Source organism: Anser brachyrhynchus, assembly GCF_964034855.1.
Source record: "Anser brachyrhynchus genome assembly, chromosome: 4".
In the NCBI taxonomy this organism is placed as follows: domain Eukaryota; kingdom Metazoa; phylum Chordata; class Aves; order Anseriformes; family Anatidae; genus Anser; species Anser brachyrhynchus.
The window spans coordinates 41,745,857-41,764,937 of NC_137698.1; the positions used below are offsets into that span (position 1 = coordinate 41,745,857).

General features: G+C 36.2%; 1 protein-coding gene across 2 annotated transcripts in view; it reads right to left on the reverse strand.

Moving 5' to 3' along the window:
- Nucleotides 1-5,458: 5,458 nt before the first annotated feature.
- Nucleotides 5,459-19,081, reverse strand: part of LOC308194076 (uncharacterized protein) — a 56,225-nt gene continuing 42,602 nt past the window's right edge. The window contains exons 4-5 of one of the 2 annotated variants that reach the window (XM_080589473.1): nucleotides 8,157-8,263; nucleotides 5,459-6,027 (exon numbers count right to left, since the gene is read on the reverse strand). In XM_080589473.1, coding sequence (XP_080445599.1) covers nucleotides 5,995-6,027; nucleotides 8,157-8,263 — 140 coding nt within the window. In that variant the 3' untranslated portion in view covers nucleotides 5,459-5,994. Of the gene's footprint in view, nucleotides 6,028-8,156; nucleotides 8,264-17,406; nucleotides 18,443-19,081 lie in introns of those variants that run through there. The other variant, XM_080589474.1, reaches the window with a different exon arrangement.

The window sequence follows — 19,081 nt, forward strand, 5'->3', positions numbered from 1 at the left end:
CTCTTCAGAGAGTAGAAAAAGAAAACAAACAAAAGAAAACAAACAACAACAACAACAAAACCAAATGTACCTTAAATTTCAGCTTAGTTCCTCAGCAACCCTAAATCAGGGTTCTCTTCAGTCACAACTTTATATTTGAATTTTCCTACTGGCATCATTACACAGTTCTTGATCTGAAAAGAGCCTTAGGTTCCCCAGTCAGCAAAGAAAAGGTACACTGAATCAGTACCTGTGTCGACCTAATCTCAATATGTATTCTGAAAATAGGACTACAAACATACTTTTAAAATATTATGTTTGAGTCATTTTCTTATGGTGAGAGGTATGGAGACAGACAAGACAGACAATTAGGAAATGCATTTGAGGATATGGGTCTTCAGGGAAGATTTCTCAGAAGAACTTAAAACAGCTAGTGAAAATTTTAAAAGTGCTAAAGGGCTTTATTTCCATTGCATGCAGTTCTTATCTGTTTTTTTTTTTTTTTTTTTTTTTTGTTTGTTTGGTTTTTTTTTTTTGTTCCTTACTGCCAGGAACTGCCAGAAACCACCAGAAGCTTTATTTCTTTAGATAAAATATTGAAAGGCATATTAGACATCTAATTTATATTAATTGCAATGAGAATTGCACCCCTACTGGTATTTGGGTCTTGTGCATATTTGTCTCAGTTCCCACACTACAAAAAAAGAATAATATATCTTGATTTTATATGAATTTTGAATTTTAATTATTGGTGGGTTGCTCAGCTAAAGACACCTAACCATATGAGTAATATATATAAATAACAATGCATAAATGTAAAAGTAAAAAAGGAATAAACTGTTACTGAAAAAGCATTAGGAATAACATACTACTATATGATTTTTTTTTAATTGATAAATCAAATGAGAAAAGACCAGATTTTTTTTTTTTTTTTTTTTTTACTATTAAAGCAAAAGCTACACAAGAAAAAAGGACAGTCAAGTTACCTTAACACGGACTCAGCATTTTAACATCTACTCTTTTGTTCTGTTTGCATAATAAAGATAGATTTCTGTAATTTAAATGGAGAAATAAGTTACTATTTACATTATGCTAAAATATATATTTTTTATTATTCTTAGGGAGTTAAGTCCTTTTTCATACTATAAGCATCAAAAAAAAATCTTTGTGAAGTGTGCAGCAGTATACAAGGTTGCATGCCCAAACTTGTAAAATGTCAATGTATTGTTTTTCCTGGAATCTTATAATTAATTCATCATCAGAATAGCTCTGGGTCCTTATTCTGATCCATTTTCTAAAACAGTGTTACCAGGAAATTATGTTCTGTGCCTCCATTTGTTTAAAGAATATCACTGCTGAATTTACAACAAGCGAACTAGTTAAAGGAAAGCCTTTGGGGGAATGTAGTAAATTAAAAATGAAAACACAATGAGAGGAATATGGAATTTACAACCAGAAAAAATCTCATAAAGGAGTACATTTCAAGATTTATATAAATCAAATACAGCTTCTGTAAATACTTACAGCATAATGAATAAATGATTGCTGAATTCAAAGACTAGCAAGTTATGTTACTATATCCTGCATGACTGTTCCATCCTGTTAAAATGGGGGCTCCTATGCAGTAAATGTGAGGATTTTGTTTGTTACTGCAATAAAATATCATGAAAAGTCAGAAGGAGACTTACCTTCAGTTACTGAAAAATAATCTTTCCAAATACTTCAGTGGCTCAGATTCTGAAGTGCATTATATTTTAGTACAAATTACTGATAACTCCTTGATGGCTAATTTCAGTGAAGCTGTGTTCATTTACATTGGGGAAAAATAAGTCTCCAAAATGAATTCAATATTACGAGGAAAGTGTATATGAATAAAACGAAGTCAATAGGATTTCACCAGATGTAAAATATGTCCCTGTCTTTCAATAATATTAGAAAGGCTATTTTAGCAATCTTGTTAAAATGGAAAAATTCAACACTCTGGATATTATTTTTGACTTGCAGTAGTAAAATTTCTATTTGGAAAGAAGCAACATAGTGAGGAAAAATAACTTAAATAATTAGAAAAAAATGCAATTTATTCCTGTAGTGTATTGCATCAATTTGATTCTACCCAACAGTTGCCCTGCTGCTAGTATCTAAGTGAAGACTAGGTTCTTGCTTCCACTTCCACAGTACTCTTGTAAAACTTGAGTTGTAGTTGTAGTCAGGACTTCAGCAAAGTTACCACAGTAGACTGGTCAGCTGGAGGACAGTGCTTCAAAGACATCACGGATAAAAAGAATATAACTGCTACAAGGAGCAGAACACAACAGAGCAGGAGTAGCTCACCAGTTACATATGATTTAAACATTTGGATTTATATTTCTCTTTTGTGTTGTACCAATGTCTCTGAAGTGTACTTCCTACAATTTTCCTCTCCTCCCTTCCACATGTCTTGTGACTTCAACTGCACAGTGTGCTTCCCATTCTTTCCTTGCTCTGCTGAACTTAAGAAGCAACAGGAGAAAACCCTGTTGAGACTAAGGAAAATTGAAAGGATATCAGTATTCACTTGAATCTTCTCTCAGATTTTCAGTTATGAATAAAAGGAATTATCTGTGAAGCTTATTCAGGTGACAGCCAGCAAGCAGCAGCCTCTGACTCAACACCCTCATATATGCTTTAAGAACTCTGATGGAAAAGATTAACAGAAGCTTAGGACCAGAAGCAGCATGTTGTAAAAGCAGTGATGGGCAGTGTATTGCAGGAGAGCTACTTACAGAAGCAAGATGAGTCCTGAGATGGGAACATAACACCTCCAAGCTTTTCACAGGAAAGTTGCTGCTACCATAAGCCACTTTGCGATTCCCAATTGGCCGAAGTCAAACAAACAGCGGTAATTTTTCTACATCACTTGTACTGTATTTCTGGTCACTTCATTCTTCTCAATGGCACTTTGTCCACCTAATTCATAAGCTATAAGCAAAGTAAAGGTGCACTCCCACACTGGAAAGACAAATTGAAATAAAGATATTTACAGCCATCCATCACTCTAGACCCCAACAAAAAACTCAAGAGCCTCAAAGGTTGCTCTGTCAGCCTCTGAAAAGTTATGTGATTTTTTTTATTTTTCTTTACCATTTTCTAGAAGAAATAAATATAGTGTACCCCAGCTATAGTTATTTTCCTTATTTTGGTTTTTATCAGTGACAAGAAAGGCAAATCTTTGATAATGCCCAGCTACTCCTAAATTCATGGACAATTCCATTCATTGGGATGATTCAAGACATCCTTAACAAATCAGTGTATCAAATTATTATTCAAAACCAAGAAAACAATTTCTGTTAGGAAGCTGCATCCAGTCCTAAATGGATGGCTTTAAGATACTATTCTTGGTAAGCTCCATGGGCAAAATTATGCCTTGTTTCTCACAGTTTCTGTATGGAGCCTCTCAGGCTTCTGGTTGTTCCCTTCACTGAGATTTGGCCCATGCATGGAGGACAATGACAAAGGCAAAGCATATTTCTGGCAAAGGAATTTTTTTTTGACAGTTGCTGACTTAAAGGCAACCGTGATGTCTGATTTATGACCTTTATCATCATTTTTTATTTGGACAGTTCTTCTATCAGTGTTGAGGGCTTTATTCTTCTTCTTTTACTCTCCTCTTCACAGTACCTCCACATCTGACCTTACAGTGACTTTGTGCAATCTTGGATGGCCTTCTGACAGACCATCAAAAATTAGCTGTTTCTCACCAAACTGACAGAACGCCCTAACAAAGCACAAAGAGGATCTTTTGGACAGTTTTAATTTCAGGGTACAAACTAATGAAACTAGAAATTAGTTACATCAGCTACTCTTCCAGGGCCGAGTGCTACATTTGTGCTGCCTTGATGCTACAAGACTTTTGAGATGTTGTGGAATGATCCAAACAATGTGGACATGGCAAAGCAAGTGTTCCTGAAAAAGACAGGATTTAATACTGTATATTTCAGTTAATTGGAAAGATTTCAATAGATTCTCTCTTTCTCATCACACATATTAGATAAGTACTTGAAATAATCTCATAGCTCAGTCACTTATTACTGATTTGATGAAGGAATTTTTGGACTACGCTAAGAAGTCACATTAGGTTATCAGAACTGTGAATATACAGGTTTCTTCAACCTGAACAAATTTCTGAGTGTGAGAAAATGTTAGTAGAGATAATTCTCTTCCAGGTACTGTACTGTTAAAGGTGATAGCTCATTTGGAGACTGATGCCAGAAGAATTCTCTGTCAAATTTATTTTGAATTCCACAACAACACAGCATAGTCTATAAGAAAATTAACACAAACAAATAGCATCCTTAAGGGAAACACAAACAAATAGCAGCCTTGATGGATATTTCATATTTAAGTGTAAAATGCTAGTCAATTTTCCACCATGTCAATAAAGCATCTTAAATAATATATCAGATTTTTTTTTATTGTTGCATTCTTTATTACAGGGATTGAGTGACCTTGTAATTTCAATTACTAAGCAGACAAACTAGAAAACAAATAACCGTACTGAACAGATACTTAATTTTTTAAACAATAAAAAATACAATTTGATTGCATAAATACTTCTACACTGCAACTTATGCACCTTAAAATGTGTGTATTTGAGGTTGCAGAATTACAGTTTTCATGAAGAAGGAATTAGTACCAAGGAAAGAAAGGAAAACCAAGAGCAAATTTTTGCGAGACAAGCTTTTTGGAAGAATAGTGTAGCTATCCATCTGTCTATTAGTATGCACATATACATGAAATAACATATATACATGAAATAACACATATACATGAAATAACAGTAGTCAGTTACTCTGTGAATTTCTCAGATTCTAACTTGCTTGAAAAATGTCAAAATGATAAGTATATTGTATATCAAGATATTCACTATTTGACAATATACGAAATTTCTATCAATGTAAGCCACCATTAGTTTAGGAATAAGATTTTCTCATAAAATATAAAAGAATGTCTTGTTTTTTACATTTCTGAATATATTCAGAAATTTTGTATTTTTCATTTTGTTTTTACAAACAAATTTTCTATGTCACTAAGTTGTACTAGATATCATTTGAAATACACTTTTTAATACTGAAATTCCTTATTCTAATACAATGATACAATCTATTAAATGTTAGAATGCTGCACATATGCACAAATAACTTATTGTGCTGTCATGAAAAATGACTGGAAAAATCAATTTCATGAACATCAAGAAATTAAAAAAACAACCAAACAAACAACAGAAAACATGTTCTTCCTTTGTTCTGACTAGTACAGGCTCTTCAACCTTCCTTTACCTAGGACTTTCACATAATCAAGAGCCACAAAACATACATATCTCAGGGAGTAAAAAACTTTGAAAGCAGTTTATGGTTGAACTCGAGCATAGATCCGAAGCCATCCTGCTACTGCATATGTAACGGGGCTGATGACTTGGGTCACAGCACCGACAACAGCAGTGCATGGTCTCTAGCTCTTACCAGAGCCTTCCAGGCAGCGCAGTCCTACTTCTGATAATATAATATAAAGCTAGCTCAACAACTGCACTTCAGCTGCTTGAAAACTGTACATAGCTCAATCTTATTTGAGGAATTTTAGGTTTTCTGCTCCATAGGAGCAAGTTGCAGTACAGACACCATCTCAATGCTATTTCTATAACATCAAGAGCCTATTAGAGACCACAGGATATACATTTCTTTCTCCAATCCTAATGGCTATTCTTCCTGCAGCCACTTCTGGTTCTACCTGACAGCTGACTCAGGAATACACGTTATTTTCCAATGGCAAACTATGTATTCTTTCATATATTTAAAACTGTTTTTGTTGTAGATTTCAGTACCTGCTGCTATAACATTAAGTGGATTGTGCCTGAAAACTATTCAGCTCCTGCAGCAATAGGTTGAAGCTAATGCACTTTTTTTTTTTTTTTTTTCCCTGAAGAAAAGACTGTCTTGCTTCACTTTATTTCCATACAGATGTTGAGGACACAATGCCATTCTATCCATCATCAGCTATTGGATCCAACTGGATCTAAGGAAAAGAACAGAGATAGAAATAGAAAAAGAAAACAAAAAAGAGAACACAGCTTTGAGGTACTAACTTATTTTTTTTTCTTTCCATGACCTTTTGCTAGACTATTGTATTTGATGGGCCTGAAAGCACAGTTCTCTCACTCACTGCATAAAGTCCAGCCTAAGATGATATGGTATGATAATGGAGAATTTTATATTGTGTTGCTAAGTCTATTCCACATTTTAGGGAAATGTGTAAGCAAACATCTATTTTTAAGCAGGGCAGGATATTCTTCTAAGTCTGTACATGTTAAAAGAGGGTATTTTGGAAAAGAGCAATTCTTTGTACAGAACTGCTGTGAATTTCCAGTATGACTCTGTGACCCTAGCATTTTTCAGGTATACAAACAAAATGCTATTCTGTAAGAAGACAGTGCTACATCTCTATACAGCACTGATGAGAAAGCTCCTGTGTACATTTCTGTTGTCTGCACTTCAGAAACAGCAAAAGAAAACTGAAGAGGTTTCAGAAACATGTTTCAGGAGTCATCTAAACTCTGGAAATCATATTAGCCCTCAAGTTAAGAGGATACCAGCTCTTTAAATCCCTCAGATTTCAATTTGGTCTAAACTCTAGCTCTAGTATTAGATAATTTTCCTTCAGTGTGAAAATTCTTACCTTAAAATGTATCTAATTTAAATTAGAATTATCTAAAAAACAACATAACAAATCATTGCATATAATAATTTATATGAAAACTTAAGGTTAACAGTATCTTTTGTCCTTTAAAAAAAATCCTATTAAAACACATTGCTAAATTATTTTTACACATCTAGCAGTGAATTGTTTAGAAATATCATAAGTTCAGACCTCAAGATGGCTTGGAGTATTTTCACTCAATATCTAGCTCTGATGCAGGAAGCAATAACAATATGTTGAACACAAAGTTCCCCATTCAGTTAAGTACATATTTATACACACAGAATTGGGAAGCTAGAAAATGGAGCCAGGAAAAACTTAAGCCAGCTAATAAAACAAGGCATAAAGCGCTAGATTCAAAAGCTTTTATTTTCTGACCTGAAAGCAAAGCAGTTGTGAAATCTTAAGTCCTTAGTTTTAAGGCATTTCTGGGACTTTATTCTTCACAAAGAAAAAAAATACAAAATACAAAAATACAAATGTTCACTTGGGATGAGGGATTGGTTAAAACTGAGACATGTAAGAAACAGGAATATATATGAACAATACATTAAAGGAAGCTCAAAATATGAATGCCACCTACACTTTTTATCTTTTTCTACCAGTAACCTGTATTTATATGATTCTTTTAAAACATATTTTATAACTGAATCACTTAAATAGAGAATAACACAAAGGTTTCTCAGGCTCATTTTGGCTCAGGCTCAGTGATCTACGCTACCACACTGCACATTGGGTTTTTCACCAACAGGATAATATTTCCACGGTTAAAAAAGAAAAGAAAAGAAAAGAAAAGAAAAGAAAAGAAAAGAAAAGAAAAGAAAGAGGAGAGAGAGAGGAGAGGAGAGGAGAGGAGAGGAGAGGAGAGGAGAGGAGAGGAGAGGAGAGGAGAGGAGAGGAGAGGAGAGGAGAGGAGAGGAGAGGAGAGGAGAGGAGAGGAGAGGAGAGGAGAGGAGAGGAGAGGAGAGGAGAGGAGAGGAGAGGAGAGGAGAGGAGAGGAGAGGAGAGGAGAGGAGAGGAGAGGAGAGGAAGAGGAGAGGAGAGGAGAGGAGAGGAGAGGAGAGGAGAGGAGAGGAGAGGAGAGGAGAGGAGAGGAGAGGAGAGGAGAGGAGAGGAGAGGAGAGGAGAGGAGAGGAGAGGAGAGGAGAGGAGAGGAGAGGAGAGGAGAGGAGAGGAGAGGAGAGGAGAGGAGAGGAGAGGAGAGGAGAGGAGAGGAGAGGAGAGGAGAGGAGAGGAGAGGAGAGGAGAGGAGAGGAGAGGAGAGGAGAGGAGAGGAGAGGAGAGGAGAGGAGAGGAGAGGAGAGGAGAGGAGAGGAGAGGAGAGGAGAGGAGAGGAGAGGAGAGGAGAGGAGAGGAGAGGAGAGGAGGAGAGAAAAGAAGAGAAAAGAAGACACTTATTAAGGTTTAACTTCCTAAAATGAATGCGGCTGCAGGATGGATTGACTCACCATGCCTTCCAGAGCTGCCAAACAAACCTTCCAGATCAGTGCTGTCAGCAGCGAAGCAGAGATGCCTTCTGCATCCACCTCAGGTATAACTAACTGTATGTTGACTTCTAAAGACACAAAAACACTTTATAGAAACAATTCAATATTAGTCTTTAAAAAACTCTCACAATTTCAGTAAAATACCTCTGTAGAGTAAGAGGAAAAAAAAAAAAAGGTATTTTATATAATCTTTAAAATTCCCATTTAAATTTAGTAGTGGTGTTAGATAACTGAGCTGTTTTTGGTAAAACTTTTCTATCTAGATGCTAATACATCTGAAATAAATCTTTTAAAAATCCACGATAAACTACTTGTTTGATTAAGTAAATATTATACATAGTTGTAAAGGACTTCTAGTTTCCCTGAGATCTGACACACCATAGGAAAACAAAAACATTATTGATGTGAATGGTATAACATCCCCAAATTTAGTAATATTGTAAAAACAACAGATGTTTTCTCTATAATATAAAGGATAAAAATATAAGTTGTCATTATAAATGGATATTTTCTCTTAGTCAGATACTGCATTTCCAGTCGATTACAACTAAAAATCAATAACATTCTAACAAATGAACGATCTGTTTACTTGCTGTAAGTACATGTATTTTCTTCCTGAGTAATGTCACTTTTTCTCCAAGTATACTGCTATTTTGTTTGAAGCATCTTATATAATGCAAAAAAAATGTAGTTTTAGAAAATATCACCGCAAAAGTTCTTGACTTTTAGTCTACACATAGGAAAAAAACCTTTATTGATAATGTTCTATTGTAGATACTCATTTTGAATTTTATCAATTTACATTATATGCCTGCTGCAGGGAAAAGAATAAACAATTTAATGTATGTATCATGTATGTTTAAACAAGCCTGTCAGAAAAACCACTCAGAATTTCATACACTGGGATGAGACCATTTGATTTATCGTAAAACGTTCACTGACAAACCACCTCTTAATTTTTAACCCCTAGCAGTAATTACTGACACTAGGCTAATGTCAACACTAACAAGATCTAAAACTTTTTTTCTTCAGCACTTCTCAGAATTCAGAGAAGTAAGCCACACCATTAAAACTGGAAAGCAAAAGTAAATGCTTATCAACCATTACTGAAACATGTTGAAGCTTCCCATTAACCATAAATTGTGTAACATCTGGAGTCTATTTTGATCTGTCAAAACCACACTTGTTTTTACCATGGTTCACACAGTTATGTGAATCCCAGATTTCTGAACAGATACTTTTGGCTGTGCTTGCAAATTTTAGATGACTGAATCAGAAGGATACTTACATGTTAGCATTTTTCACTACAACATACAGACCTTTATTGTTCAAAAGTTTAGGGGCTTCACACTTACAAGAAAGATGTGACATATGAAACTATGCGTTATCAGTTACTGGATAAATGCATGCACAATATCCGCATGTGAATGTTAACTTTGAGAGAAATTGGTATTGAAGATTGGATTGTACCATATAAATTCATGTTTTTGTCCCATAGTACTCAAGCACACAAAGCAGTTCTCAAATATAGCTGCATAAGCTCAGGACATTAAGCTCTTCAAGTTTGTAAGCTTAATTCCCTAATTACCTGCACTGTAACTGCCAGCAGTATAAGGTATATATCATTCCTTACTAACCTGTATGTATTGCTTGTACTCCAAGTACTACAGTATCCCAATAGGTTGCCCTATACAGATGTAAGAGAAACCGAAGAAAACACTCATTCACATGTTAGGACACTAGCTTAAGCCTTGAGAGATATGATTTTCAGTCTTTGATTGCACATGTTCTACGAGTGATTTTCAACGAATTACTACATTGCTAAAATTCTTAAATCTACTATAACCAAATATTTGACCATTCTGTAAAGCAGCTGGTTTTGCCACAATAGCAATAAATTAAATCAGGGTTCATGCAGCAAGCATACATAGATGGCAAATAATACGATAATTTTGGGGCAGAGAGAGTGACACTCACTGAGCTCAATCTTTTCCTCATGCAGAAGACAACCAGTGTAAGACCGGTGAGAACACTGATATATTCATTTGATCTTGACATTCTTAATGCTTACCACTCTTACCAGTCTGTTTGGGATTTGAGAGTTCTGGCTATTCAGGATGTTTTTACACCATTCAGGAAATTTCTGTTTTAGGAGGTTGTTCATATGAACTTGTTGGTTTTGTTGCTCATATAAACCTCCCCAAACACATCAGCACCATCTTAATCTTCTGCACTGCCCATGTGCTCTCTGCCTTAGCTCTCTTGGACTCATGAGCTGACTGTGTCTCCAGGATAACCCTAAAAAGCAATGTTCTGCTGCTGTTCCAGTGCACAATGTTGGGACAGTGATGGGGTCAGAGCTCTGGTGGAGGGCAAATCTACTACAGTGGATTGTTCTGGGGGAAAACCACTCAAGGGGTTTGGATAAAATCAGGATTGAAGTGGTTTATCTATTTGTTATGGTTGGATAATTAACTGGCAATCACTGAACTAAACACCAAGTTCAGTACCAGGAATACAACAGATAAACCACAATACTAGGTGCTTAAAATACCAACGAACACACAAAAAATGTCTAGCATACTTCTATGATCTCAAAACACTAGTCAGAATGTTTTTTGCACATTGTAGACGCATTCAGACAGTAATGTATGCAACCTCCTCTCTCATAAGCAGCGAGGGTTACAAGCCTATCCTCACCTCTTCTGGGAGTGCTTCTTCCCCTATCTACATATCCTGCCTGTTGGGGGTGTGAGTGTTGCTGCTTTGTGTGTACTTACCCTGCTTCCAGAAGTCCACTAACTGTATGCTCCTGCGAACGCACCCCAAGAGTTCCCATACACACACACAGCTGATATGTTGTTCCCCAGTTATTTCTTGGTGTGCTGTCAGTCTGCAAGCTGGGTGCTGGCTACTCCTGGCATCTGGTAGGGTGGCTGCTCTCAGCTCTAGGCAGAGGTGGGACTGCCCATAGGGTGAAACACAACTCAGCTGCCGGTCTATCGCTGTTTTGCCTCTCTAGAGTTTCTCCCCCCACGATCACAAATCTTCATGCTTCTTTTGAAGCTCTCACCTGGTTTTAAGACTCTCTTGGTAACCCCCTAGTTACTGATTAATGAGGCTGGTGGTAATGCAAACTTTGCCATTGTTATTCTCCCCATAGAGTTACCAGTTGTGGGGTAAACGCTCTCAGAGCAGTTTTGGGTCTTCTATTCACATGAAGTAGTTACACTCATGTTCGTCTCAAATCAGCTGCTTTAATCCCGGCCACGTTACTGAGAAGGCCTCCCCTCCCCACAGAGGTCCAATGCAAGTTTCCAACAGAAAAAAGTATAGATTTGTAAAGAAGGCATTCAGAAATCAAAACCGCTGCACACAGAGCATGGGGTGAGATTGCTGTAGGAAATCCAATTAAAGAACAGAAGCAGCAAAACTTCTGACAGCTAGGTCATATTTCACATCTTTTGGGAAAAAAAAAAAAAAAGCCTAGGTAGAAAGAATTTATACTTTACCAGGGTTGTATCTTGAGATTGTATTGATTGTTGTATTAAAACTAGCACCCTAAAATTGAGTTGTCTTAGAGAACCTCCCGTGTGCTACTCTTGAAACACTAGTTAAACTGAGTTCTGGTCTACTACAACTTGGGTTAGCACATTAGCATCCTTTCTATTTGTCTGACTGTATGTCAGAATTTTTTAGTGGATGAATAACAAATAATATGATTTACCATATCAAAAAGACACTGTATGTATATAATTTGCCCTCTAAATAACTGGGTTTAGATCATGACATGAAGGATCAATATTCTTTGTTTTCCTGATGATTCAATTGCTACATAATGTATGAGTCACTGAAGATGTTCTGTTAAGTTTTTATTAAGTAAGTGCCCCAAGGCCGAGAATACAGATCAGATCTTTGGAGGTTTTGGTAACCGTGTTCATGATACAAATATAGTTTAATATAGCTCATTTTAATTGATATATTTTCTCTCTAATTATTCCCTCCAGTCATAGGACAGGCAGTTTCATCTCAGATAGTGTCACACACTGGTATTAAAATGAAGTATTTTGCTAACTACATAAATTAATTAGTAGCAACACAGGCTACAGCCTAGCTGAAGTAAATGGCATTAGGTATAATTAAGAGTAAACAAAGCTTGTCTCTAAATTCTATGAGGCTATGTACAGTTGGATTACAGCAACTCTACTGGGCAGTAACCTATTTGCCTAGTAATTGTGACTCACACAAGCAATATACCTACACTGATTAATTTTAGTTACAGACCCTGTGGTAGCTTAATTAAATGATCCATTCTAAATAATGACAGCCTTTTAAAAGTAGCCCTGCAGGAGCTGAACTGTTGCCTCAAAAGGCATGAGCCAAACAGAATATAATGAAGGCAAGACAGAAAATCCTTTTGACATCATATTTATGCAAAACTCATTTCACTTTTTAAAATATGATCCTATTGAGTTATTGTTTACTATTGCTATTGACTATATTGTTTACTAATACACTGTACTTTGCAGCAAAACAACTACTGAAAAATAAAATTCAAATAAAATACGCTTGGGATTCCGCAGTAAAACACAAAAAGATGTAGCATTGCAATATATAGCTAAATAACATAGTTTATAACTGGTGAATTCATAAATGAACTAGCTTTAAACAAGTTACCCAAACTCATCTCGCCACCAGCCTATACATCGTCTTTGCAAGGTCACTGTAAATTATTCATTCCTATCAGCCTATAAAAAACGTGAACACTCATGCCTATGAACTGTACTACAGCTTCCTTTTCTAGTTTTTGGCCCTCTGAAACTCTGAAACTGTGAAAGGGACACTTACTTTATAAGTAAGATTTGAAAACTATTTTCAAAATATTTCCTCAAAATCACACACAAATACCTTCCTAACTCTGCTAAAAATGAATTCAAATGCTATACAATACATTAATCAATAATGCCAATCACTCCACTCCTTGAGACAAAGTATTTTCTAGTAGGGTGTTTAGATAATAGGAAACAAGAATAAAGCAAAAAATTCTGATTCCTAATATGAGACCATATTTGCAAAAAATAAAAACATAAAAAAATAAAAAAAAATAAAAAGAAGGATCAAGTCTTGTAAATTCTTCCTTAGTGTCAAATAAATATAATTTAAAATATATATATAATATTAGGGAAAAAAAAACAAACAAACATCTTTTTAGGTAAAGATGAATTAAGGTGAATGAATTAGTGGTCACTAATGGAAGCACTCTGTCTCCAGAACATATATGAAAGAAAACAAATGGGTTTCTTTTTGTTATTTCTGTAGTTTATGAGGGTGATAACAAGGATAACAGAAAGTCCAAGGGAGCCCTTCACACTACATAAAATACTTAAATAGGTTTCTGAAAATTAGGTTCTGTTGCTGTCACATTCCCTGATCATTACAAAAAGTATTTTCCAGATGAATTCTCTACTATGAGAAGTGATGATGAAACCAGGCCTGCTGAGTGTTATTGAAGTCTCATAGAGCCCCCACCTGAACATTAAAGTACAGGCAAAAATTTGGGCTTATTTCTCCAGAAGCGTGGAGTGACTGTGACATAATAGAGAAGTAGACCAGATGTAGAGGCAAGGGCATGTACTTCATGCCTTCCATACTTCATCCATATATAGCTTGATTCTTATGATTTCTGAGGGTGAAGTAAATTTCACCTTTATTCAATAAAATTCATATTCAACTTGAAAATCTTGTCTCTTTCGGTTTCTCAGTGACAGTTGTCAGAATCCATCAACATTCAGCACAAGAATACAATGCTAATAGGCTTCTTGTAATATCAAAACTAAACAGACTGGTGAAACTCAAAATGAAATACTATTATTGAAAAGATTCTTTTATCTGATGCTTTGTGCAGTGGGGGGAAATGATTTTAATCTTGCTTTCTTTAAATGTTGTACTGTAAATGAATGCTGAAAAGATTAAATAAATGTACTTTTGACTTGAGCCCTGCCAGTAAATTTTTTTTTTAAATCAGCTGAATGCACACTACTTGATATTCTGCAAGTATGGGTTTATAACCCAGAGCTCTAGAACATAGGCAAAGGATAAGAGCCAGGTCTTTGTTTTTGTTCTTTCATAAAGTACCTCCAAAAGACATGATTCTGAATTTAGCCGCTATAATGCTAATGAATTTCAGCTTGTGTTTTGCATCAGCTCAGTCCACGTGAAGAAAACTCCCTAAAGTAAGGAAAAGTATGATGTCTAGTGACAGGGATGATAAGAGGAGTAATATGACTTCCATATTAAGTTAAACTAAATAGGCCAAGAATCATCAGCTTGGAAAGGAAATGATCAAGGAATGATACAAGGCTGGCCTGTAAAATTACAAATGATAAGAAAACCTCAATAGGCAATTACTTAGTCTCCTGTGAAAATAAGTCCCAGCTAGCTCTAAGAGATTTTTGCATTTAATGCAGATTTTCTAATACACGACCTCATTCCTCGTAAGTTTTATCAGATTGGAACAATTACTAGAAGAGATGTTCTGTTCCTTTTACCCGAGCCAACTAATTTTATGGCTAAGATTAAACACCGCTAGCCACCACCTGTTTCAGACATAAGAAACATGAACAAGTAAACGCATTTCAAAGCCTATTTGCTATATGATGTGCAAGAACCTACCTCTCTCAAGCAAACTTATATACTCACAAAAGGATACGTAGATTTAAGGCCCTAGTCTAGAAAGTGCTTACAGAGAGAGCACCAAGCATCACCTACCCTAATTTGCAAGCATCAAGCTAAAAATGGAAAGCCACTGTCAAAGTTGGGTGCCTTGGTCTTTCTACAGCAAGTTTAAGAAAAGTGCCAAAGATTAGGATTCACAACAATTCTCACATTATGTGTAAAAGGCAAGGATAGACAGACCATTAAAGAAGCCAGTGGAAAACTCCATAAAGATTGTGCCTGAAATTTCCTGAATCTAGATGACCATCTCAGCCCAGAGTTCAGTGTCTCTCTGCAAATAGCAGTCACAGACTGAAATGTCCACCTGGATCTGGACCTCAGCTCAGGCCTAGGGAAGGTCATATTCAAGATGGTGAGATTAGTCATCTGTTTGTACAGTGCTGCTTATAACAGTTCTCCAGGAAATGAGGAAAACACAGGAATTCTTAGAATAGAAACTAACAGCCCTCAGAGCTCTTTAGCAGAGAGAGGTTTGTGTTTGCTCACATTTCTTCCATGCATCCTTTTTGCAGTGGAGTAGAGGCTGCTCCTCGTCCTTTTGGTTTCCAGCACAGCCTTACCTGGTGTAAAGGGCAGTCTTCTGTGATGGAAGCGAAAAGAGGGATGATAAAGGAGGTGCAACTGGAATGACCTGATGAAGAGTTCTAACTTCCTGAGCAGTGCTTGATAGCACCAAGTTGTTATCTAAAAGATAGACCATGTTTTTGTACAAAAACTCTGTGCCAAACACAGTGCTCTTTGTGCACTAGGCAAGTTCAAAAACACCTACTGGATCCTCCTCTTGAAAATCTCAGACAAAGAGAAGACTAATTTAGATATCTCCATGATTTATCATTTGAAAACTGTTGAATATAGGAGCTGATACTGACAACAATACTATAGCAAATGCAGATGAAACATTTAAAAAGTTATTTCAAGAGTGGGGGTATTATCACTGCTGCTGTGAGCACACCTAATTTAATTCCATGTGAACTAAAACAGATTAGTTCAACTGCCTCAACGGTTCACACACAGACTCAACAAATGGGGAAAATATCGTATATAGGAAGTATCAGAACTTTAGAAACCTAGGTAAATGTGTAGGTGGAAATTGATTTGCACTCTAAGCACTTAAATGTTTTGTTTTGTTTGTTTGTTTGCTTGCTTTTCCCCCACCAGGCTACCAGTTGTGGCTATTCTAATTTTCTATCTGAAGTCTTTATTTGACACTTTCTTTCTTTCCTCCTCTTTTAGATTAGCTGCTCAGTGACATCTCATAAAAATACTTGTTTGAACCTAGCTCTCCCCCCCCTTTTAATTTCACTAATACATAACTAATTTGGACTTCCAAATTTCCTGCTGTTATTTCGGACAGATAATATGAGAGTGATTAACATCTACTCTGAACCCTTGTGAGTGGTAAAAACCATGATATCATCTAATTTCCACCTGAGACAAACCATGATGTCATCTAATTTCCACCTGACATAGTCTTCAGAGAAAAAGAGATGATGCATATCCAGAGAATGAAAAGCATATTCATTAAAGAAACAGATACTTAAAGTGGCAACTGGTTTTTAAAGGTGATATAAAAAATAAATAACATGAAATGAAGCACACATTACATTAAGCAGAGGCGTAGTAGAAAGCCTTCTATGACATTACTCACGACACAAGCTTCCACAAAGATCAAGTTCTGTCCTTTGAGGGAAAAAAAAAAAAAAAAAGAAAGAAAAGAAAAGAAAAACGATTAATAAGAGAATGAATGTTTCTGTAAGGAAGTTAGAAATGATGGGCACTATTCAACTACTACTGCAGCTATTTGGTTGCTTTCCCTAGCTGAAGAAGCAACATATACCAAACTTATATAAACTTCAGTGACAACACTCTGTTGACTTCGGTGGTGCAGTTTCTCTGGTTTCAAATTAGACAAAATTTATGTTATGTAGTCTCAGCCTGAACTCAATGTTTGATGAGTACACTAGTCTGAGAGAATATCATCTGAAACACCAACATCTTCATACATCTAAAACTAAATTCCTGTTAGTCAAAGACAGTTTCTTTTATATGGTAAGCTTGCTGAGAAATGTCCCTTTTTATCCTTTCCACTCAAACATGCATACAAAAATGTCAACAGGCTTCTTACTTTTATCAGTTTTGTATCGGTTTGCTTATTTGTAACAAGTGCTATGAATTCAGAAAGTGAAGATAAGGACAGTATCAAGCATAATAGCAATAATAAGTAATTCTTTCTTTATGTTTAAGTTCTGGTATGATTCCCTTACTGCTCTACAAAACTAAGCACAAAACGAGAAAGATCTCCTATGTAATTGAGACTGTTTCAGTGAAATAAATCTGCTCTAAGGAAATAGAACAATGGTCACACTCCTTCCGCATCTCCATCAGATACCAATGCAGGTGTAGACTGGCAAAGGAAACAAAGCAATATACACTAAAGCAAACTCAGAAGGAAACATGAAAGGTTAAAAAAAAAATTAAAAAAAATACCATTTGTATTAATAAACAGAACACAACACTCAGGTGTTACTGGCATCATGCCCTTGTTCAAAGGAAAAGAGACAGAACACAGTTGACATACAAAGAATACTTAAAACCTGAAAGTAGGAAAAGAGAAACATATGAATAGAAACTATCAAAACAGTCAAAGAAAAATAGTAAAATATTCAGGGAATATAAAGTTTTGGATTTTGTAAATTGGAAATTCCAATTGGTCAAGACCATATTCCAAAGAAAGGTCACCACTTTGTGCTCTCTTAGAATTTAACTGAAAATCCTGATAGTTTTCCTTTTTCATGTATATGGATAATAATATCCAAATTAGAAATGATTTAGAAAGTATTATCTAATTGGGGCAACGACTACAACTAACACAGACATGTTGATGCAGTGTTGCTTTCAAGTGGCACTCACCATCACTAATGACATAAAAGCATGAGTGTGCAGGCCATATCCTTCCTAACCCTCACCAGCCAAGGACTGTCCTGAAAAAATAGTATCCAGCTCACAGCAAGGTAAAAGGAACTTTATTCTGAAAACCCTGTTTATGTTTCACCACTTCTGTTGAAACAAAGCTGCACAAGTCATACAGGTATGCCTCTTTCCTGTGCAATGGACAAGCAATTCAATGGTTTAGAAGTCCAGCAACCAGACAAATTCAGCCAAAAGATATTCATGACTTAAAGCCCTATTTAGGATTCCCTGGATGTCAGGCAGAAGGGGGAGAAAGTAAACAGCCGTTTATCAGCTCTAACATAGGAGAAATGTCTCATTTATGTCCCACAGGTAGCTACTTGAATTGTCAACAATACTTACAGTAAAAATAGGAATGAAATCATAAAATCACAGATGGTTGAGGTTGGACAGGACCTCTGGAAGCCATCTGGTCCAACCCCCCTGCTCAAGCAGGACCACCCATAGCAGGTTGCCCAGGACCACATCCAGGCAGCTTCTGATGATCTCCAAGGAGGAAGACTTCATAGCCTCTCCGGGTTATAGGTTTCAGTGCCCATCACCTGCACGATAAAGAAGTGTTTCCTGATATTAAGACAGAAATTCCTGTGTTCCAGTTTGTGCCCATTGCCTCTTGCTTTGTCACTGGGCATCACTGAAAAGAGCCTGGCGCCATCATCTTTGTACCCTCCTTTCAGGTGTTTATAGATTATGATAAGATGCCCACTGAGACTTCTCTTCTCTAGGCTGAACAGTCCCTGTTCTGACTGAGAGCGCTAGACAGCAAAAATCAGCCCTGCAAAGTCCTCAAACAGTCCCAGTCACCAAAACTCAGTTCCACACATCTGATCCATGACAGAACAGGGTTAGTGAAACAGGCTTCACAGTTCAGAGGCAGCATAATACATCCACCGTATCTCACCTTGCAAAGAAGGGAGGAGGGAGAAAAAAAAGCAAGAAACACAATTAATGAAGGCAGTATAGAGGCAAAAGATGAACACAGTAAAATGGAGTCGTGCCTCATTTTGTTGAGATTGTTGAGATGATCAAGGGTCTTTGCTGCTCCCTGCTTGCACCCAAGCAATCATCTGGTTTCATTTGTAATACAAAATAAAATAAAATATTAGGTTAAGGATATAGAAAAAAAGTCATAAGCTTCACATAGATTTGCAACCTTTCCCTTGACACGGTACAAAAGTGTG